Consider the following 24,289-nt stretch of genomic DNA (forward strand, 5'->3'; position numbering starts at 1 on the left):
AGATACAGGAGAGTTTTTGAAACAAATATATGATATACCCTGGAATCAAGATTATCTGCTCACGACTTAGAATGTTACCACTCTTTATAAAAGTATTAATCATCAAGACGGTCTTAGAGCAGTAGAACAGTTCTTCAAAAGTAGGACTCTTAAACTATATGAGCATAGCAAAATGTTGATTCTCATTATACAAAACTGTTTGGAGAACAATTTCTTTTTGTGCAGCAATGAAATATTACAGCAGATTCGTGGGGTTGCCATGGGGGACTTTTTCTCCCCCAGTTACGCATGCTTACATATGGGCTGGTTGAAGGAGCAGGTTTTCATGGTTGACCACAATGAGATTTTAGATAGGCATGTGAGATAGTGGCTTTGCTACATTGATGTTTATAATATGGAAGGGGTCAAAAGAGAGTGCTGAGAACTTCACAGCCAAAATCAATTGTAATGTAGTCAATTTTTAGTTTACAGCGCACCTGAAATATGATGTGATTGACACAGTACCCAGGTTAAGACCAGTGAAGACCTGTACACATGCCTTTAAAATAAATCTGTTAATTTGTTTATGCTGTTCAAGAGGACCATGTCCCATAATTATTTAGCACAAATTCAATTTGAGGGTTTTTCTTTACAATGTGATCAGGCAGTATAACAGTTAGCCCCTTTACTGCTAGGCCTACCCCTGTGCTAAGCCTTTTTTTGGCTATTTGGGGTAGTTTGCGCTTAGGCCCCTGTAACTTTTCGTCCACATAAGGTATCAACATCAAATTTGCTCCCTTTTTTCCCAACACCCTGAGGTTTCTATATGTACTCAGGGTTTGTGGATGATTCTCCTGGAGGAGACCCAGAAATTAGCCAAAATACAGCTAAATTTGGGTTTATTTTTTGAAAAAATGAGAAAACAAATTCTGCAGAAGAAAGCCTCTGGTTTAAACCCTGCAAATGGCATCAACAAAGGGTTTGTGGTGCTGAAATCAACATCTTCTCAGCTTTCAGGGACAGGCAGACATTTGTAAGAAAACCAATCTTTTCTATACAGTTTTGTCATTTTACTGGGAAATAACCTTTTTTGTGCTTTCAACCTCCTTCCAGTTAGGGTAGAAATGGGTGTGAAACCAATAATGGATCCTAGAAAGCTGTACATTTCTGAAAACTAGACTAAATTCTGAATTCAGTAAGGGGTCATTTGTGTAGACCCTTCAAGGTTTTGTTGATAAACTAACAGTTGAATTTAGAAATTATTTAAATTGAGTTAAAAAAACAGCCATTTGTACCAACGTTTTAACCTGTAACTTCCTTTAAGTATGACAGATTTTTTAAAGCAATATAACATTACACCCGCTGGTCCCTTCAGGTTGTGGGGATATATAGGACTTGTAGGTTTACCAAGATCCAGAGGAACCCAAAGTCAATAACTGAGCTGCATCATGCAATGGTTTTTCATTGTGTACCGGGTATATCTCAATTCATTTGGTAAAATATAAAGAGTGAAACATAGGTACCAAGGAAAACAATATATTTCCAAAATGGGCAAAAAACATAGAGTTTATAAGCAGTGTTTTTTTGCACATCTCTGAAATTGCGGGTACCCATACAAGCATGTGAATTAGAGGTCACTCTTCAATATGACTTCTGTTTTTTTACAAACTGTCTTACATTTGGAAGGCAGAAATGCAGAGAAAGGCAACTGGTAATAACATTGGTTCTACTATTCTGTGTTATCCTAAGTCTCCCAATAAAAACGCTATCTCACTTGTGTGGGTAGGCCTAGTGCCCACGACAGCTAAACGTCCCAAAATGCAACATTGGCACACCATATTTGTACAGTGAAAACAGACCCTTTGTTTGCAAAGTGCCTAGCTGTAGATTTTAAACCATAGCTCAGCCGGCACATAGGGAAACCTAGGAAACCTATACATTTTTCAAAACTAGACACCCAGGGGAATCCAGAATGGGTGCCTTGTGTTGTTCTCGCCAGGATCTGTTACCCAGAATCCCTAGCAAATCTCAAACTTTGTAAAAACAAAACACATTTTCCTCACATTTTTGTGATGGCAAGTTCTATAATCAGCGTGGATCCACAAATTTTCACCCACCCCACATTCCCCAAAGTCTCCCGATAAAAATGATACCTCACTTGTGTAGGTAGGCTTAGTGCCAACGACAGGAAACAGCCCAAAAAGCAATGTGGACACACCACATTTTTACATTAAAAACTGACCCTTTTTTGCAAAGTTCTTACCTGTGGATTTTGAGCCCAAGCTCTACCTATCGAAACCCAGCAAACCTATACATTTTTGGAAATGAGACACCCAGGGGAATCCAGGATGGGGTGACCTGTATGACCTGTATGGCTCTCACCTGGTTCTGTTACCCAGAATTCCTTGCACATTTCAACCTTTGTAAAAAAAACAATGTCCTCAGTTATGTTGATAGGCCTAGTGCCCATGACAGGAAACATCCCAAATTGCAACATTGGCACACCACATTTTTGCAATGAAAACAGACCCTTTTTTTTACAAAGTGCCTAGCTGTAGATTCTGAACCCTAGCTCACCCGGCACGTAGGGAAACCTAGGAAACCTATACATTTTTCAAAAGTAGACACCAAGGGGAATCCAGCATGGGGTGCCTTGTGTTGTTCTCACTAGGTTCTGTTACCCAGAATCACTTCAAATCTCAAACTTTGTAAAGAAAAAAAAACACATTTTCCTCATATTTCTGTGATGGCAAGTTCTAGAATCTGTGTGGATCCACACATTTTCACCCACCCCACATTCCCCAAAGTCTCCCTATAAAAATGATACCTCACTTGTGTAGGTAGGCTTAGTGCCAACGACAGGAAACAGCCCAAAAAACAATGTGGACAAACCACATTTTTACAGTGAAAACTGACCCTTTTTTGAAAAGTTCTTAGCTGTGGATTTTGAGCCCAAGGTCTACTGGCACCTGTCGAAACCCAGCAAACCTATACATTTTTTAAATGAGACACCCAGGGGAACCCAAGATGGGGTGACCTGTGTGGCTCTCACCAGGATTTGTTACCCAGAATCCCTTGCAAACCTCAAACTTTGTAAAATAAACAATTTTTCTCACATTTCTGTGATGGAAAGTTCTGGAATCTGTGTGGACCCACAAAATTCCACTCACCCTACATTCCCAAAGTCTCAGGATAAAAATGGTACCTCACTTGTGTAGGTAGGCCTAGTGCCCGCGACAGGAAACAGCCCTCAACGCAACGTAGACACATCACATTTCTCCAGTGAAAACCTACTTTTTTTTGCAAATTGGCTAGCTGTGGATTTTGAACCTTAGCTCAGCCGACACCTAAGGAAACATAGTAAACCTATACATTTCTGAAAACTAGACACCCAGGGGAATCTAGGATGCAGTGGCTTGTGTGGCTCTGTTCAGGTTCTGTTACCCAGAATCCCTTGCAATTCTCAAACTTTGTCAAACAAAAACACATTTTCCTCACATTTCTTTGATGGAAAGTTCTGGAATCTGTGTGGATCCACAAACTTCCACGTACCCCGCATTCCCAAAGTCTCCAGATAAAAATGGTACCTCACCTGTGTAGGTAGGCCTCGAGCCCGCAACAGGAAACAGCCCACAACGCAACATAGACACATCATATTTCTCCAGTGAAAACTGCAAATTGTCTAGCTGTGGATTTTGAACCCTAACTCTGGCGGCACCTAGGGAAACATTGCAAACCTATACATTTTTGAAAACTAGACACCAGGGGAATCCAGTATGGGGTGACTTGTGTGGCTCTCACCAGGTTCTGGTACACCGACACCGACACCTAAGGAAACATACACCTATACATTTCTGAAAACTAGACACCCAGGGGAATCTAGGATGCAGTGGCTTGTGTGGCTCTGTTCAGGTTCTGTTACCCAGAATCCCTTGCAAGTCTCAAACTTTGTAGAAAAACACATTTTCCTCATATTTCTGTGATTGACCGTTCTGGAATCTGTGTGGAAGCACACATTTCTACCCACCCCACATTCTCCAAAGTCTCCAGATAAAAATTGAACCTCACTCGTGTGGGTAGGCCAAGTACCCGTGACAGGCAAGGGACCAAAACATATTGTGGAGACATTGAAATTACCTTTCACTAAATGACCTCGTTTTGCAAAGGGGACACCTGGGTTCTTGGCCACGGGCTCGGTGGCCATTTAGTTAAACCTACCAAACCCACAAATTTCTGAATGCTAGACACCGGGGAAGTCTAGGGAGGTTTGGCTTGCATGAATCCCCCAACGTTTTCCTACCCAGAATCCTATACAAACCTACAAACGTACTACCACACAGCATTCCACTTGGTCTCCCGAGTAAAATGATACCTCAATTATGTGGGTGGGGCAAGGGCCTGTGACTGAAAAGGGCCAAAAACATAGGGATTAAAGGTATAGCACAGCAAACTCTAAGCACCACATTTAAAAAAAAATAAGTTTTTAGCCGATTCTGCATTTGACACCTGCACAAGTGAGGTATCATTTTACTCAGGAGACCAAGGGGAACGCTGTGTGGTAGTACATTTGTGCCGTCTCGGTGATCCCACACAGAAATATGTGGAAAATGTAATTTTTTTTCAGCTAAATTTGAGGTTAGCATGGGATTCTGGGTAGGAAAACGTGGGGGGATCCATGCAAGCCATCCCTCCTGAGACTTCCCCGGGTATCTAGTTTTCAGAAATGTGTGGATTTGGTAGGTTCCCACGATGGCCACTAAGCCCGGGGCCAAAATCCAGGTGCCCCCATTGTAAAAACAGGTAGTTTTATGATAGGTAATTTTGATGTATCCACAATACTTTTTGGGCCCTTGCCTGTCGCGGTAGACCTGGGGGAACACTGGGAGGATGGAAATTTGTGTCAGCCTGGTGATCCCACACCTTTCACACACAGAAATCTGAGAAACATTTGATTTTTTTCAGCTAATTTGCAGGGGATTTTGGTAGGAAAACGTTGGGTGGTCCACGCAAGCCATACCTCCCTGGACTTCCCAGGTGTCTAGTTTTCAGAAATGTATGGTTTTGGTAGGTTTTCCCCTAGATGACCGGCAAGCCCGGGGCCAAAAACCCAGGTGCCCCCCCTTACAAAACCAGGTTGTTTTGTGATAGGACATTTTGATGTCTCCACAATACGTTTTGGGCCCTGGCCTGCTGCGGGCACTTGGCCTGCCCACACGAGTTGGTACATTTTCCCTAGAGACAAACTACACCTTAGCAGTGAAAGACAGATAAGACAAATAAGACATTTGTTCCTCAAGTACACACACATACTGATTGGATTTGGCACGAGGGTGAAGGAAGGTTCAGAGCGTAAAATTTTATTAACAGGAGATTTCACAAAAGGAAATGCACTGTCAATAATTAAAAGGTTAAAAACCTGAAACAATTACTCACAGCTCGTGAGCTGTAAAGTCACAGCAAGGCACCAACCTCTTTATAGGCCATTCAAATACCTTTCATACGTGACACCCAAGATCATTCACACCTCCAGCTCCGAGCCCAGCACTTTACAACATTCACATCTACCGCCAGGACCATTCAAGTGTCCCTCACTTTCATACACCCACATGACTGACACAGCAATCACACCGGCTGGTGGTTGACATAGCGTGTGCAGTGGTGTTTGGCTAGTAGAGTGTGTCATGACCAGCAGCAAGTCACTACTAGCCGAATGCCAGTCCACCCACACCTCCAGCCAAGCACCAGCCTACCCACACTGCCAGCCAAGCACCAGTCCGAGCACACTGCCAGCCAAGCACCAGTCCAAGTACACCACAAGCCCGCCCACACCGCCAACCAAGTGCCAATCCGGGCACACTGCCAGCCAAGCACCAGTCCAAGTACACCACAAGCCAAGCGCCAGTCCATGCTCACCACCAGCCAAGTGCCAGTTCACGCACACCGTCATCAAATAAAAAGCAAATATAAAACCATACAGACAAGGCAGTACACTATTAGACTCACGGTTGCTTCCAAAAACTCTTTTGAGTGTGATACAATCTTAAACATACGGGCACACACAGACCAGGATTAGAAGGACATTCAGCACAGTGCATACGACTCTCCTTCTGCATACAGACTCTATATCTTTTACAGGGATTGTTTTTTTTGGGCGTGAAAGAAATTAAATAGGGAAAGTGGAGATCTTTCAATCCAGCCACATCCTCTACCACTCAAACTCTAGGAACACTTGCCTGTTCCACTACAACAAGGCTGCCAATCACAGACTCCTGAAACTGAAATAAAGTCATCTTTGACGCTGGAGAACACTCTTAGAACACAACAAAAGCATAAAAAGTTGCTAAATTGAAAAGATGGATGGCCAACTTCTTATACCAAATGTAAGCCTTACGAACAGCAGCGTAAGGTTTCAACCTCTGATCTACTCTATTGACACCACCAATGTGCTTATTTTAGTCTGCAATGTACACAGGTTTGCAAACTTCAGCAACCTGACCCCAAACAGTCACAGGTGAAGTACTGTCATCATGAATGGTAGTCAGCATGTACACATCCCTCCTGTTCTCACATTTTACAGCTAGCAGTTCATCACAACGCATGGCACTACACTATCCCCTCTGAAGCTTTTTGCAAACAAGCTCTTTTGAGTAACCTTTATGGTTAGAGCGGATTGTGCCACAAGCAAGAGTGTCCACTTTGAACAACTCCTTAAACAATTGCACAGCAGTGTAGATGTTCTCTAGGTACAAATGGTGACCATTGTTAAAAAGTCCTCTAGCAAGTTCCCACACAATTTTCTATGAAACTCCTAAAGTGGACAAACAACCAGGGGGGGTCAATAGTGGAATCCCTACCAGTGTACACCCGGAAATTATAGACATATCCTGTCCTACTCTCAGACAACATATACATCTTAATTCCATAGTGTGCCATCTTGTTAGGAATGTACTGCCTAAAAACCAAATGACCCTTGAACAGGACCAAAGTCTCATCTGCAGGTATTTTTTTCCCCTGGAGTATAGATCTCTGAAAATCGATCTACAAAGTGATCAAGAACAGTCCGAATCTTAAAAAGACGGTCACAGTCAGGGTGATCTTGTGACAGCGCCGAAGCATTATCAACAAAATGCAGCATCCAAAGCAAAAGTAAATACCGATTACGACTCATAATTGCAGGAAATATAGCCATTGCCATCAATGTACTGGCAGACCAATATGATACCAGGGATGGCTTCCTTATCAAGCCCTTCAAAAAGTTAAACCCAAAAACGTCTTCATCTCATCCAGATTTGTGGGAGTCCATCAGGTAGCTCTAGAGCAGGGCCTAAGTCTGGCACTGATGTCCCTTAAATACTGTTCAGCATACAAAATAGTCTGCTCAACAATCTCGGCCAAAAATACATCATCCATAAACAAATGAAAAAACTCTATGGGCAAAATAATTTCACAATTCACTCTGCACCCTGCATCACCACTAGAGGCAGGCAACACCGGCTTCACCATGTTTGGATCAACCCAGAGTCCAGCACTTCCAATGGGAAGCCTTGCAGCCCCAGGCTGCAATCCATATGCCTATTTCTGCACCATCAACACATCAGTGACCTCCTCTAAAACAGGCACTTTATCCGCACTGAGAGTAGCTTCATCATCAGATGATTCCTCATGGACAGAAAACACACTGCCGGAATTTTTCACATCCTCCCCTCCCTCAGACACACTATCAGTCTCATAATCATGGTCAGAAGAAGATTGAAAAAGACGGTCACAGTCAGGGTGATCTTGTGACAGCGCCGAAGCATTATCAACAAAATGCAGCATCCAAAGCAAAAGTAAATACCGATTACGACTCATAATTGCAGGAAATATAGCCATTGCCATTAATGTACTGGCAGACCAATATGATACCAGGGATGGCTTCCTTATCAAGCCCTTCAAAAAGTTAAACCCAAAAACGTCTTCATCTCATCCAGATTTGTGGGAGTCCATCGGGTAGCTCTAGAGCAGGGCCTAAGTCTGGCACTGATGTCCCTTAAATACTGTTCAGCATACAAAATAGTCTGCTCAACAATCTCGGCCAAAAATACATCATCCATAAACAAATGAAAAAACTCTATGGGCAAAATAATTTCACAATTCACTCTGCACCCTGCATCACCACTAGAGGCAGGCAACACCGGCTTCACCATGTTTGGATCAACCCAGAGTCCAGCACTTCCAATGGGAAGCCTTGCAGCCGCAGGCTGCAATCCATATGCCTATTTCTGCACCATCAACACATCAGTGACCTCCTCTAAAACAGGCACTTTATCCGCACTGAGAGAAGATTCAAAAAGCATACCGACCACCTGCTGAACAGTAATTTTGCGGCTAGCCATAATCCTTACTAATAAAGGTAACTTGCCAAAATAACTAAACAACCACAAACACTTTGTGGTTGTAAATAAATAATAAACACAATGTGGCTTTATCACAAAGACCTATATTCTCCAAAACAATACCACTCACTTGCTAGAAGCAGCTAGACTCACCACCACCTGCTCTGCACAGATACAGCAAGGACCAACCATATCCCACTAAAAAAGAAAGAGAAAAGAAAATTATACATAAGACAACGCAAAACCCATCACAAAGAATTTCACACTCATAAACAAACTAAATATACTGCTATTATGACACCACTTATTAAAAATTCATTCATGCATGACAATAATACTCATTTGGAGTAAACACAACAAAATTGTTTTTCTTACCAAATAAATGTAACTACGCAACCACTGCCAAAACTGCAAACATGAATCAAAAGCTTTGCACTAGAATATTAAGGAAAAATAAAGCATTCGAATCACATAAGCAAACAATGCACCAGTCCACATACAATCCACCAGCCAAGCTGGGGGGCAGGTGGGCCTAAAAGCATAAGACCGATCTGCCCCAAGGAGGGCAGAAACAACCAAAATATTCACCTCATAAAAGGAGAGTGACCCTTGCCCAAGGGGCCACTTCCCAAAACTTAAAAAACCCTGGTGTCTAGTGGCTTCTGTCCCCCCTTGGGGACAGATGGGCCTAACAACATATGGCTGATCTGCCCTTAAAAGGGGCAGAAACAGCCAAAATAATCACCCCATAAAGGGGAGCGACCCTTGCCCAAAGGGCCGCTCCCCAACAACAACATATTTTTTTTAAAACTGGTGTCTACTGGCTTCTGCCTCCATTGGGGAAATATGGGCCTAAAAACATATGGCCAATCTGCCAGCGAAGGGGGGAAGAAAAGGCCAAAACATTCACCCCCGTAAAGGGGAGCGATCCTTGCCCAAGGGGCCGCTCCCAAACATAAACAAAAAAAAACTGAAATCCTTGGTGGCCTAGTGGGACACAAAGCTAAAAATGTTTACCCCCATAAAGGGAGAGACCCTTGCCCAAGTGGCCGCTCCCCACAAAAATATCCCTGGTTGTCTAGTGAAGCACAATTCTTATAAAAAATTGTCTAATCTGCCCCCACTCTCCTAAAGGCGTTACGACCCTTGCCCAAGGGGCCGCTCCACGCAAACCTATCCATGGTGGTCTAGTGGGGCACAAATTGCCCAATCTGCCCCACATGGGGGGGGGAATGGCCAAAAACATTGCTCCCCAAAGGGGAGCGACCCTTGCCCAAGGGGCCACTCCCCCAAACAGAAAAATCCCTTTAAAAAAAATTCCTGGTGACTAGTGGGCATTCCTGGTGCACTATCGCGCCCCATGCACAATTGTGCAGCAGGACTGCTCAAAAGAGGCATTGGAGGAAAGGAAAAGTCTTTCCTTTCCCGTATGCCTCATTTCTTTAAACTCCCCTCCCCAGGAAAAACTCACCTCCTCTCTCTAGTACACGGTGGAAGCAAATGGCTTCTAGCGTGTCAAGTTGCATGTAATAACATTATAGATGACGTGGAGGAGGAGGGGCAGCGGAAGGGCTTCTGCTGCCCTTCCCGGTTGAGGCAGCATGTGGCGGCCCACGGGGGAAGCGCCAGCGCTTCCCCCACAGGTGGACGCGGCGACTGCCGGGAGCTGTCCGACGCACACTTCCACCGTGACGTCGGACAGCTCCCGGCTGTCCGACGCAACACATTATATGCTCTTAGAGTTTGTTCCGAATAGAAAATCTGCAGCAACATTTTCATATACTTTTTTAAAACTTTGCATCTTGCACTTTTTTGCACATTATCGCTTTAACAGATCACAGATGTAGCTGTATAATATAACATTGCCCACATGGGCATTAATGTTTTTGCCGTATGATTTGCACTCATTACGCGAAACTAAGTGAAGTTGATGGTGGAAAGTTCATATTCCTAACAACACTATATGCAAAATAGATATAATTATAAGGGCATGAAGACTACCATGTTTACATGGGGGTTTTAATAAGCTCACAGTGGCTATAGCAATTATGACCAACAGTAAACATACCAAAAGAGATAATTAATGTACTAGGCACTTAGGGCCATATGTAGGTACCTAAATACCGGTCGGTAACTGCCGAAAATCGGTAAATATCCCGCTACCGACCGGTATTTAGGCAATTGAGATGTAGGTGGCTGGATTTCAGGATTCGGTAATTTACCGAATCGGAATTGTAAGAAATAGGTAAAATACCGATTCGGTAAATTACCGAATCCTGAAATCCAATGTAGGGGGCACTCAAGTGAGTGCATTTTAGGTTTCTGGATTCGTTATTTACCACCAACTACAAGTTGATGGTAAATAACGAAAACCTTTTAAAAAGCAATTTTGTGCTTTTTGACAAGTGCCATGTGGCAGACATACATGCCCTTAGGGCATGTATGTGCGCCACATGTGCACACATGCACGATTCAGGGGTGCAACAGGGTGTCAATGTGACACCCTGCCACCCATGAATATGCTCCCCCTATTACCGATTCGGTATTTACCGAATCGGTAATTGTGAATGGCTTCCCATTCATTCCTATGGGCCTCCAGGCCCATAGGAATGAATTGGAAGGGATGCATTATTAACGAATCGGTAAATATCGATTCATAAATACCGAATATTACCGATTCGGTAATAATTACCGAATGTTTACCTACATTCTATTTACCGATTCATAAATACCGAATCAGTAAAATTCGGTATTTATGAATCGGTAAACATATATTACCTACATATGGCCCTTAGTAAGCAGCATTTTTCACAATTATAGTAGTCTGCACTTAGAATGAAATTTCATTCGGTCAGTCTATTTGCTGAATTATGTTAATTTTGCTTATTTTGCACATATGCTCAGTTTTGCACACAGGTCCACTGTGTGGCCAATGTTTTCAACAAAACGTTTGAATTATTATTATCCCTGCATAGCATGTTGTGATAGTTATGATATTAAGATATTTTTATTTCTCCTTTTTAATAGAAATATTAAGGTTTTCTTTCAGGATTAATGTGTTCTTAAAAATGATAGTAATTAGCTATCGCATTTGTATGGGTAGTAATCAAGTGGACACTTTAAATATTACTCAGGGCACCATAGTTGCGTCATGTGATCAAGGCCATGCTTGACCGAAATGCGTCATGGCAAACAGTTAAACAGTTAAAAATAAATAATTTGCACTTATTCTTGGTGTCTGTGTCCCGAAGTCAGTTTTAAAAAATGCAACATTGTGATTAATTCCACAGTAGTGCTTATGTTTTTCTTACTCTTGGTGGGATGTATATCGAGATTGGTCAAAACCAACTCGTGGATTCTTTCAGCACATGCTCAAAAGAAGATGCAAGTGACACATATATCATACTCCAAACGAACTTCTGTCATTTGTTCATTTCATAGAGCAGCAGACTAATGATGCATTTAGGTAGAACAGCAGCACCTCCTCCGTATGCAGCTTTCTCCTCAGCAAAGAACCCGTTTATTTAGGAACGGAGACCTCCACTCCTATTACTCAGTGCTCTAAAATCACCTCTCTCAAAGCAGAGGCTTAATCAAAATGAATCTCCCCATCCTAGATCTTCTTCTTTTGGTGTGTTCAGTGTTCTCCTTTGATGCTACTCTGATGGTTAAATGGCAATAGTTTGTTGCTTCTTCTCTTTTACTTGCATTTTATATTTTAAAGTCCATGTTACCCTAGATTCATTTCAAAGCATCCTGGCCCCCAGTGTTTTTTCATGTTAGGTAGGACTATGGACAGTTTTAACTTATTCGCCATCCTCATGTGTACCAATAATTCACAATAAAAATACATACTTTTATATGTACCTGCAGGGGTTTTAGGTCAGCCATCTTCATCCATTGGTCTGTTATAATGTCATTCAAATTTTGCTTCCATCTGCCACAGCCTACAGCATGGGGTAATGGGTCATTACTCTTCAACCTTTGGCTCACTTCACCACGAATAACAGCATTTTCTCTTCAAAATTTACTCATCTGCTTAAAAAATAGTCAACTGTGGAGTCAGGGCAATCTCTGCTGTCCTACCTGCTTTAATTTCTTATTTTTATTTATTTTATCAGTGGGTTATTTTTGTACTTTTTTGACAACATACAAACGCCACGTTTAGGTGGAAGCATTTATTCATCCTATTAAAGTTTGCAGAAAAAGCTACTAAAACATCATTACAAACGTGCCATTCCTATTGGCTTTGCCAATACTTGTATATTATTATTGTAAGAAAAACAGCATTTTAGCTTGCATTTCTATTTTGGAGTTCGATTGTGTGACGTTTGCATCATAAAACCTGGAACGTTGTGCTAATGTGCAAGTGAGGAAGATGAGCAGCTTTCAGTTAATGTCAAGATAAACAGGTGCAGAGGCTGATGGTGTGTCTGGAAAAAAATGAATTGTTTCTGCACTCCTGCAGTGCCACTTCCGCCACTACCTCCCTTTAATGATTTATCTGTGCATTAATGATGGATGTGAATTTTAACACCATTAGCTAAGGTGAAATGTAAGTGGTACTGCAATGTGTAAGGAGTTCAAGCCAATTTAACACTGGTACAGGGAACAACTGTAGTAGGTGGTACTACATGTTACTTCAAGGGGGACACAAGGGGAAGAGGTACGACAAAAGAATCTAGGGCATGATGAACTGATAGAGAACTGTGTTCTTGTTAGTAGAAAGGTAAAGTGTGGAAGAGCTTTGAGGGTAACACGGCATCCATTCCAAGCATCAATTTGACTATTTTGTATACTCATATAACAGGAATGGCACTTACCTTTTCCCCCTTTGCTTGTGTTCTCATATTGCTTGCTCACTATTGATGCCCCCAGCATTATTATAAGCATGCTTAACCTGATGTAAAATATTCGAGCACCTTTTTTTTCAAATTTAATTCCTCACATCCAAATCCTCAAGTTCATGTTATTAGAGTAAATCATGTGACCTTTGTAATTTAAGATACTTTGTAAACAATAACTGAATGTAATTACTTTTATCCTTCTTTGTCCCCACCAGCACTGACTATCTGGCCATTCCCTCAGAAAACAAGGAGAACTGTGCTGTTCCTGTTGAAGAATAATGAATTAAGTTGTGCTCATTACAATATGATAACATGGTGAGTTGTGGACGCCATAATATATTATAGTTGTAGTAACAAATTTTAGTCAGTGGCGGCTTCTCAGGTATGGCGGAGGAGCATCACCCCACTGCTTTCAAGCAGTGTGAAAAGCAAAAACATAAAATGATAATAACTTTCAGCTACTATAATTTTATGTTTGTGCTGCTTTTCAGGAAGGCTAATGGGAGGGGCTGCTCTGCTCTCGGATCAGGGAAGGTGAGGAGAGGTTTTCCCCCTCCTAAGTGCACAAAGACTGTTTGGTCAGCCCTCTCGGGCCGCCCAAACCAGTCATTCACACTTTCCCCATTCTCCATGCAGGCTGCATTACAGTCTGCATGGAGAACATGCGAAGGCCCTTCTTCCCTGGTTTAGCGTCAAACCAGGATGCTCGAAACCAATCACAACGCTGCATTGCAGCGTTGTGATTGGCCAGAGGGGCCTGGCTGTGCTTTCTGTTCCTCAAGGAGAGCAGGAGAAGATCTCTCCTGCAATCGCGACCTCCCTTAACCTCCCACCGCAACCGTCTACCACCGCGACCATCCCCCACCCACGAGCCATGCCGGCTGCCATTGATTTCAGTGGCATGGTGAACACATATTTGACCCCAGAAACACAGACCAAGATGAAAGTGGGGTCAAACAAATTTCCATTTCAGATCTTCCAAAATTTTGCTATCATTTTTCAATGACCAACACCAATTATCTTGTTTTCCCAAATTAAGCAAACCTGTTGAACTTACTAAAGGACATTAATAAGGCAGCTCCCCATCCTACCAAAGCAATTCTGTTCTGGGACTATGTTTGCACTTTGCACAGGCCACTTTATGTTATCTGTGTTCATATTTGCATAAACCACTTTATAATGAGAGACATGGGACCTTGGCATAAATATCTGTGTTTACATTTGCACAAGGCACTTTATAACGAGAGACATGGGCCCATGGCTGCGCCTGCAATATCTTCTATTTATATTTTTATCGTAGGCTGGTTTGCAAGATTCTCTTATATATCTTTTAACTATCATTGTAACCAAGATTCTGGGTAAATTGTTTGCAATTTGTACTTTTGTTAATGCTCGGTCTGGTTGGGCAGCAGTAACTGTTGAACCCCTGCTATAGGTTTGTGTGTATTGATTTTATGCCAAAGACATACAAACCTATTATTGCTAAATGAAAACAACTATTGTGATGCTTCCCAATATTGATTTTATGTGATTTGTTACATGCATTTTTTCTTTTATGGTTATACTTTCTGAATACTGAATAAAATGGATCTGATCTGAGATAACAATTGCTGCAATTCTATTTGTGCATGCCACCCAATTAGAATTCTCGGAAACCTTTGCGGTGTAGTCATTTGTACCTTAAACGTAAATATACCCTTAGGTTTTGTAGGATTTAGAAGCTCGCCAGTTGCTCTGATCTTAATGCCTATTTTGACCATGTTGCAGGCTTGAGTTTTGATAGACATTGCATACTAAACTACAATGGCCCATCACCTGGTTCAGTGGTCATTGGATGTTATGGAATTGTCCCAGTATACATTTTAGGCATCAGTTTTTAGATCTCTTGATGTACTAATCATCTAGTTCCAACAGAACCAATGCTTTCGGAAGCATATATGCAGATGAGTAATTAAAAAGATGTCTATACTCTAAAGTATGAACTCTCCCAAGTTCATCCTAGATGTTGAGGTTTCAGTGGGAATCCATGTGTTTAAAGATGGTCTTCTTTAGTACTAGGTAGGCCTTGTGGTGTTACATGAATTCAGAGACATTTTATTGAACAACTTTTTAATTAGGAATTTAGATGAATGGAAGGAGAGATGAGGTGCATTCTGTGAAAATTTAGCTGTCGCCAACTGGCCAATGACATTATGAACTTAAAAGCATATTTTTATGTTCTCTATGCAAGAGGTTGGCTTGCACATACATAAATGGTAGACCACTTTACTTTAATTTACTTTAGTCCTTTCAAAATAAAACATAAAAGTACAGTAAAACATCAGTTTAAAACAGTTACAACAAAAATAGCACTACAGCCAAACTGACGCAACATAATGCAGTGCAATTGCAAGATAATAAGTGCAAAGTGCAGACAGGGGTTCACTCAGGAAATAATCTGTCAATAAAAAACTCAAATTGGTCCACTTAATCAACAGACACTATCAGGGCCAACCGGAAAATAATCTAAATACAGAACATAGCAGCAGAGTAAATACATTATGAGCTAAAACAAAAATGTTTGACTGCGCCAGAGGCAGATTTGAGAAAAGTAACAAGTACCTCAGATGTGGGAAGCATCTACAAAATAAAAGTGCTGGGATATGTCTGGTCACTAAAGCACCTTTAAGAAGTGGAATTAAAAACCTTATGGTATAGCTACATTAAAACCTACAGAAAAATACAAAGTCTGCCAGGGTTTGCAGGGAGTACTCATCACAGAGGCAAACCAGGATAGTTTTAGGGCCAAAGTGGCCCAAAGGAAAAGAGAGGTGACCCCTAATCTGACCAAGCCTACATCTAGTCAGTAACACCCTATTCCAGGCATTAGGCACAAACTCCAGATACGGTTCCATCCTTAGTGTGGTGTGACCATCAGGTACCCACTATTTTCAGGTTTCCTCAGCGTGGACAACTTTCTTTCCCACTTCTGTATTCTTTAAAGCTGGATTTATCCCGTTTTATCCCTCATAGATATATTGGCAGGCATAGAAAGAATATCAGGTCTGCATAGCTTGGCTTGGCTTGGCACAGGTATCCCTAATATAGTTTAACCAGTGACCCTTATCACATAGGAAACAATCCATGAGGATCTTCCTGTTCAGAGAAGCCTCAGGATTACACCAAATAGAGCACCATAACATTAAGAGGGCCAAGTTCATGGAATCCGTCACATAAGATGGTCTAAATTCCTCGTGGACAGCCTACATCGGGAAGACCTCTTGAAAGTGAGTCAGACACGTAGTGCACAAAAATATTTAAACAAAGGGAGAGGACTCACAGAGCAAACAGATGGGGAAGTGCATGAAAGTGTGTCACCATGGAAATTGCATGGAATGCAAGGGGCAGTATTCTGCAGTGTGGGCTGAAATGATATAATAATAAATACAATGGCGCATTTACAAGCATATGCATTGCAGGGACAAAACAAGGGTAAAAGCAGATAGCAGGTGGCCTCTGTGGCAAATGTGGCAATTGGGCTTATTGGATGGTTACACTAGATGTTTGTCAATTTTCATTGTTATGTGCAGAAGTGAATTAAATTGTCGCGTATCAGACTTTGGCAAACACTTTTCATTAATGTTTCTGCACATAGGTAAACAAATACAGGCTTTTAACTTCTCTCTGTTTCACACGAAAGGCAACAACCTCTTTGGAAAATAATGTGCAAGACTTTGAATATACTAACAAGTAAATTGAAGAAGGGGAATGCCTATGAGAGCCATTTCAACAAAAATAAGCATTGTAAAAAAATGTTACATCAAGGGTAATGTACACTTGACATACGTTGTAAGGACAAGTCAAGTTACAGAAGAGCTCTTGGACTACATGAAGAAACACGGTCAAATACCGAGTTTCTTCATAAGGTCACATATCAGACACAATATAACTTTTATGGGGATACACTATTTCTTTAAGTGAAGGATCAACACTGTTCCATTTGTATACTGGTTGTCATGAGCCTGTTTTTGGAAAATAAAAACGAGATAATACTTTGCCCTAAATATTTGTCAATAAATTGTCTTAAGGAGCTTAATGCTGGTGACATTCAAAACCATATGTATTTGCATGCCGATCAATACCTCTCCTCTTCGTTTGAACCCCAGCTGTTCGCTATGGAGAGAGCGGCCAAAAGTGTGGCTCAATCAGCAAACGACACATAACCTCACACAATAGGATTCTGTAACAAGTCATCAGCTCGAGCAAGTGTTCAGACATCCCTTTGTATTATGCTCAGAGAGCCTCTTTCTCCATTCACTTGACTCCAGCAGTTATACTGTGATGTCAGGACTCTAGTGTAGCGCATGTTACTGCTGAGTTGTAATGCACCTTTCGCATTATAAGTAGGGCTCCTGGTTGTATGGTATTTATATTTTTGTCATTTCTGTCTGTATATATTCATATTTATTTTTTGCTATTTTTACAAGTATTTATTCAAATTTATTTTTGGTTTTGTGAAAAATTTAAGCTGAAATGTGCATATTTCTACATTTATTTATTCAGTTAATGTACACTTGTGCCTGAACGCATGGCAGGTTTCAATGATATATACTACATACTCAAGTGATAAAATATGCACCAATAGGAAAACATGCACATTTTTGTATCTAGGTTGTGCAACTCTACAACTGTTTAATGCTCTTTAGTACAGTTCCTTTAGTTCCCATGCCTGTCAATCCGCACAACTATTGGTCTGGCAGTCATGATTGACAGCGTTTAGAATCACTCAAAAACAACCCAATTTCCGTTTTTATCCACATTTAAAAATAAATTCAGACAGGAAAATAAATAATTTTCTATCTGTATTTATCTGTAAAAATCAGAAAAAACTGAAAACAGGGGGCCTTAATTTAAAGTAGCGATTGCACAACTAGACTGACAAACATCCATAGGTGCAGTGTTTGTATACAGCCATTAGGTTGAATGGTGTGGGCGCGACCTTGGCTGGAGTATCCTAACCACTTGAGTGTTGTTGTTAGATTGCTCTCAAACAGCTCTCATATCTCACATTGCTGTAACTGACTCCTTCTTCTCTGCAGGAAAAGGGATGCTCAGTATTTATGTACTGCCACAGGGGTCGGAGCAAAAGACATGAAAGAAGGCATCAATTCTTCTTCTCCTTTGGATCAATGCTGTTGGCAGTTCTGCATCTTGAACCTGAGCTGGGCTCCCAATTGGTTTCCTAAAGACTGACTCATTATTTGATGCATGGTCCGCAAAAGATTTGGCATCTCCCACCCGCACCCCATTATCACGTGTCCTTGGTGACTTAAATGCCATACTCATCATCTCTTTAGGCTCTATTTGAAATGCTTAGAAATTTAGAAAAACATTATTTGTGGTATCATTAATCTAATTTGTGGGGATGGGACAAGGATGTGCCTAAATCCGTTTCCAGCTATCACTATTTCAAACATCAATATTAAGCATGCTGTTTAATAATTATTACACTGATAGTGACGTGATCATGCAGCAACCACTGTATTAGCGATATATGACGTAGACCAGACAAGCTATGTGCACACTGCTCTTCTCACTGCCATCTGACTTACTGGATATTTTGACTACTGGAAGCTGCAGAACCTAAAGCCTACAGGAGAAGTGACAATCTTCAGAGAGCTCTATCACTGCCAGGTAGCTTCCAGTCGCTATTATGTCCTGCATCTGTGTACTTTTTAGACACAAGCAGTGAGGATGAAAGTTGAAAAAGAAAAGAAAAAGTGAGTGTGTGTGTGCTTTGTGAATTAATTTTTATCCAAGCAGAAAATGAAAATTCAATCATAATGATTATTCATTTGAGCTGAAATAATGTCAATGCACCATTTTCTCGACACAATGACCTTTCAGTCATCTCACATTGAGACACCAAAGGTTATCCTTGTTGTCCTTCAGACAAACACTTTATTTTTTAGTTCCCGGTACTGTGCAACACTTCCCTCCAACTCCCCCCCAACTATGATACCATTCATGCTAAGGTGAAATACTGTTCGCACTGTCTCACACAGAAAGACTATTACCATCTCCCAAGTGATATTTTCTGTGCAGCTCCTAGAATCAGTGCCCAATGTTCGGATTGTATCAGCCTTTGCTTAGGCACCACTCTTTCCATCTCCAACAAAATGGGACTTTCAAGTCAACTTTTACTGCTGCTTTCACACCCTCCTGGCCACTCCCAATTGACTATTACCCACATGAGCAAGTGATTGGGAACTTCATGAGTGTTGCTCATCCCACCATCCACAAATTTTATTAATGCAATTTCCTCCTTGCCCTATCTTGACTGCTACTTTCAAATCCTTCAACTTCCTGCATTTGAACTTTACCCCAGTGCTTAGAACTGGAATTATACTAACACCAGATCAGACAATAATTCCATCTTTTCCATGCATGAATTCTACTCGAAAAACATTGCAGGGTCTGGCTTGGTCTCTCTGTTAGTGGCCATTTTGCTCTGTTCCTACAATGTCTATTACCTCTATGTCCTGCATCCTTGTCCCAGTGATTAATTATCATGTTGTAACTGCCTGCAGTCAGGAAAACTATACCAGGACATGCAAATCCGAGCTCTACTCACTCACCCCCTGGGCACCATATATTGCTTGTTTTACCTAGCATTCTTCTGCTTCGTTTTTCCTGTCTCTGACTTGGAACATAAGATGGTATGAAATGTATATAAAAGGCACTGACTGGGTTTGGGTCTCTTACAGAGATTATTTTTAGTTTAGAGGTGGTTTACGACAATATCTGCAGGGCTTGAAGATCTGTAAATCAAATCTTTACTACATTAGTGATTACAGCAAAATAAATCCGTACTGGGTTGGGATTTATGGGGCTGAGCAAGAGTTTTTATCGCTTCTTGAGAGCCTAGTGTCAAAATCCAAGAATCACCCCGGGAACTGTCTGGGGTCCAAAGAATCTTTATTTCATTGGCACCACTCACGGGGGAAGCTTCACCTTCAGCTCTCCCTCATCAACTGCCTGACACAGAAGCATCACAACTGGTCATTCCAGGAAGACCTAAGATTCCTGGACTTCACCCCAACATTCTGCGTCCATTACTACACCTATGTAAGTAAAAACATATGGACTGCTGACAGCCATAAAATGTATGGTTTCTTTCTTACTTGGATATCTTAGAAAAGCGGGCTGAGGGAGAGTGCAAGTTTCAGTCTGGAAGCTCTGTTAAGATCTTGGTATCTTTGAGAATTTGAAATGCTTTTTTATGGTTTACCTCATTTATGGCAGTATGTGCAAGCGCAGCAGAAAGCACCATCATATGGAGCCTTCTTCAACTTCGTCTTGTGTCTCCTCCGCCACTACTAGGGAAAGAAGCAGGGAAATGGATGCGGGTGGTAGAGAATGGAAAAGAATTGAAAGAGTAGCTACAAAAAGATAACAAACATTGGCATAGCCAATAGGTCTCGCCTTTGGGACCTTATAAGTGTTTAGCTATGCAACAGTTGTTGTTGCATCCAGTATATTGTGCTGCATAACTAAATTCTTATAAGGTCCCAAAAGCGGTATGCTAACGCTTGTTTATTTCAGTACTTTATCTATTCACAAAAAGTACTGCAAGCAGGAAAAAAAATAGTGGCACCCCCTGCATACAGGGAAGGGTTAATGCAGTGCACTTAAGAGATTCAAAGGAACCGTCCTGCTGGGTCATTAGCAGACATAAAGAGAAAGCTGACAGTGGGATGTAATGGCCCTGGGGTGTCATTACAAGTGTGTGCCAAAGCTGTTGGAATAGAATACGTAAGCAGACAGGTGGTGAGGAGCACTGTGACAAACAAACACCACTCAGCATCTCTCTAGGCTCAGGCTTAGGGGACCGGAGTCCAACCTTTACAAAACAGCGGCGGGGGGGGGGGGGGGTAGGGAGGAGGGGTTCAGGTAAGTCCGCCTCCGACTTGTGTCCTGATCTTCAGTCTGTGACCCAGAACAAGAGAGATTGTGACACAAAAATTGCAGAGTTAAGGAGGAAGACGAATACTTACATAGGGATAAATAAGGAGTAAAAATAAAAAAGAACCTGCGAGTAGCCAAGAGATAAAGAGAGAGGAAGGTAGGGAGGCAGAAGAAAGAGTCACGAGGTGGAATGAAGACCAGGCAACTGCGCGTCATTCTGCCGGGCAGCGTCCATTTTGTGAAGGACCCGCGATTGGCAACAATCGCCACACCATCTTCTCTGAATAATTTCGACTTTTAGTCGACTGAAATCAACCGTGGCTCGCCGCGCTAAACCCGACTACAAAACTGAGGCCCAGGAGTGAGAAGGAGGAAGGAAAACACAGGAATAAAAATGCCTCTGGAATGCTAAGGCCTGACCGCTTCTCTTGTTGAAAAAAAAACAGTTCCGAGACATTGCTCCTCGAGCAGTACTTTCAGCCTTCTCCGCGGCGATCATGAATTTCATAAATGCAAGCCGAATTAGCAATTGGACCTTTTCGCAAGCCATGTCTATCATGGAGCACCATTTCCTCTCTCCGATAAGAATCTTGTTTGACCATATCTGATTCACCGGCTCGCGCCCACTCCATTGCAGCTTTTCAACATGTTCCACAGCCGACGTGATGTGACATTTCTTACAGGTGGACAGGATGGCTATCTCTGGGAGAGAATATGCAACTTGTGAAGGTATCGGGCACTGGAAAACATCAAGTGTACTTGGAACTGGGACTCAAGGTATATCAGTTACAAATATTTAATCTCGTATTTTTATGATGTTTGTCTCTTTAGCTGTTGTGATGGTATCATCATAAAAGATATTATTCTTTACCTCACACTGCCAATTTCTTGAGGTATACAGAATATTAGGGAAGAAACCATTCTCAGTAGCTCTCCTATTAATGGCACATTTGTTGGTGGTCCTTTAAAACATGTCACTATTGGACGCCAAACCGTATGCTTAATAACCTATCATACTACTCAGATTAGCAGCCTGCAGATGCTATTTTCTCATGTCCTGGGAACATATTGTGAAAAATTGTGCTGACTCAGCATAAATTGTCTTTATGCGATTTCACTGTCTAAATTGCATTCATTTAACCAATGATGTCTCGAGTTAGTACATGATTTTAAACCACACATTTCCAAAGCAGAAAGAGGCTAACCATGCTCACTGTTTCTGTTCTGCCCATCTAAAAATTAAGCTCTAACATGGTGGAAAATTGGTTTAAATATATGCAATTTAGACCACGCAAGAGTATAAAAACAGGTGCTTAGCTCTGCAGTGAGCCAGCGCAGCTCTTCATGACATGGCCCTAGATGTTGCGAATTAGAAAATAATACTCAATATGGGGGTGTGATTACTGATATATTTCAATGCAAACTCAGAAATTGTAAATAATGTTTTTCAGCGTTCCAGAATTACTACTCAAAACTGTTTACAGCTACACAGCGGACATTTGTTACTTTGTAGGATTTAATATAAGCCAGAAAATCCAGTTATTACCGTTGGGGCCCGGGAATGAAGTCTAAAGATAGCATGCATTCTCAGAAACTCTCTGTAGATAAATACACTATCTTTTTCTAAATCAATTGTTGCCTGGAAAAATTTATTTTTAACATGCTTGACAATTTAGTAATAATGAAACGTTTAAAATGCAGGTAAATTGATGTTGTTTATTGATGTGCTTTGAGGAATCCTAAAGAGTGTTGGCTTGAAGTGCTTTAGCAGGTTCTAGAGGGTGGGATGGAATGTTCTGTGGAATGTACAGCAAGCAAGAGACACCGATAAACACCCGGGAGCGAACGTGCAGCTCTATCATGGAAGTCAACTATGATCGTATTTATTGTGTGGTAGGAATGGTTGGGGAGCTGTATGTTTGCTGGGGTTTGGAATCCAGTACTCTAGGTAGTGTAAACTACTCAGCCTGAATTGGGAAGTGAAGCACCGCAGCTTTCAATCATCAGGATAGTCAGTGTTTGTTAAATTGATGTGTCTCAGATGGAGGTAAATGTTATTTTTGGGTGACGCAAGATATGTGTCTGTTAAAGATGAAGAAAAATGTGTGAGTCCCTTTAACTTGACTTTATCTACAAACAAATTCCAATAAAAAGCTTTTTAAATAAATAACAAATGGTACAAGGTGCAAGGATTGCACATACAGCTGCCCAGATGAAAGAAGGGGGTGGAATTTGAAGCAATGCAAATAGGCAGCTGGTAGAGAAAGAAGCATTGTAGCATATACATGTGCTCATATGTCCTTTGTGGACTGACTAGTGTGCATTGCACTGTGTTATTTTATGTTAGCTATGTTATGTTAGGTGTATTTGTGATGCACCCTATCAACCATGAGGCCGCCTTAGTGTTGTGCAGGTGTGTGAGGCTAACACTGGGGCAGGGAGAGGGAATATTGGAAGAGCCATGTCTTCAGTTTCTTGCAGAATTCAAGAAGAGAGGAAGACGCTCTGATGTGATGTGGAAAGCTGTTCCATACATTAGGGGTGATGTAAGTGATGACTCGAGCTCCTGTTCTGCTTCTGTGGATGTGTGAGATGTGTGCAAGTAGCCAGAGCGGAGGTGCCTGAATAGTTGGGGAAGTCCATGCGGCTGTGCAGGTAGGCTGGTCCCGTTTTATGTAGTGGTTTGTATAGGGTGAATGAGGAGCTTGAAATGTATGTGATTGTGTATAAGAAGCCAGTATAGCTCCCTGAAGTGAGGAGTGATGTGGGTCATGCATGAGAGGTTAAGCTTAAGTCGGACTACTGCATTCTGGTGAGTTTACAGTCACCTCGTGAGATGTTTGAAGATGTTTTGTGATTCCTCCATAGAAGAAGTTCCTATCTTCAGGTCTGCTTCTGAAGAGTGCTTGGGTGACAGTCTTTCTTGTGTTGTTCGTTAGCCATTTGCAGATCCTCCTCAGCATTCTCAGAGAGTAGAAAGGACGTGAAAACAGCATTGACCTAGGCGGACATGCCTAGTTCCTTATCGCTGATGAGCCTGAGGTATCTGGCATGTGAGCAGGGGGTGGGAGGGAGTCCCAGGTCTGAGTGCCACCAGGTCGAAACACATGTAAGCATTCTTTCCAAATATCAACTCCTTTG

At 41.6% G+C, this 24,289-nt stretch overlaps 1 protein-coding gene across 3 annotated transcripts in view; it reads left to right on the forward strand.

The window, feature by feature from the left end:
• The window catches only part of SCN3B (sodium voltage-gated channel beta subunit 3), a 941,302-nt gene extending 918,441 nt beyond the window's left edge, over positions 1-22,861 (forward strand). For all 3 annotated transcript variants that reach the window (XM_085647252.1, XM_085647253.1, XM_085647251.1), the window contains 2 exons: positions 13,417-13,516; positions 18,280-22,861. In XM_085647252.1, the coding sequence (XP_085503378.1) occupies positions 13,417-13,480 (64 nt within the window). In that variant the 3' untranslated portion in view covers positions 13,481-13,516; positions 18,280-22,861. The remainder of the gene's footprint in view (positions 1-13,416; positions 13,517-18,279) is intronic.
• Positions 22,862-24,289: the final 1,428 nt, after the last annotated feature.

Source organism: Triturus cristatus, chromosome 3_2 (genome assembly GCF_964204655.1).
Source record: "Triturus cristatus chromosome 3_2, aTriCri1.1, whole genome shotgun sequence".
Classification (NCBI taxonomy): Eukaryota; Metazoa; Chordata; class Amphibia; order Caudata; family Salamandridae; genus Triturus; species Triturus cristatus.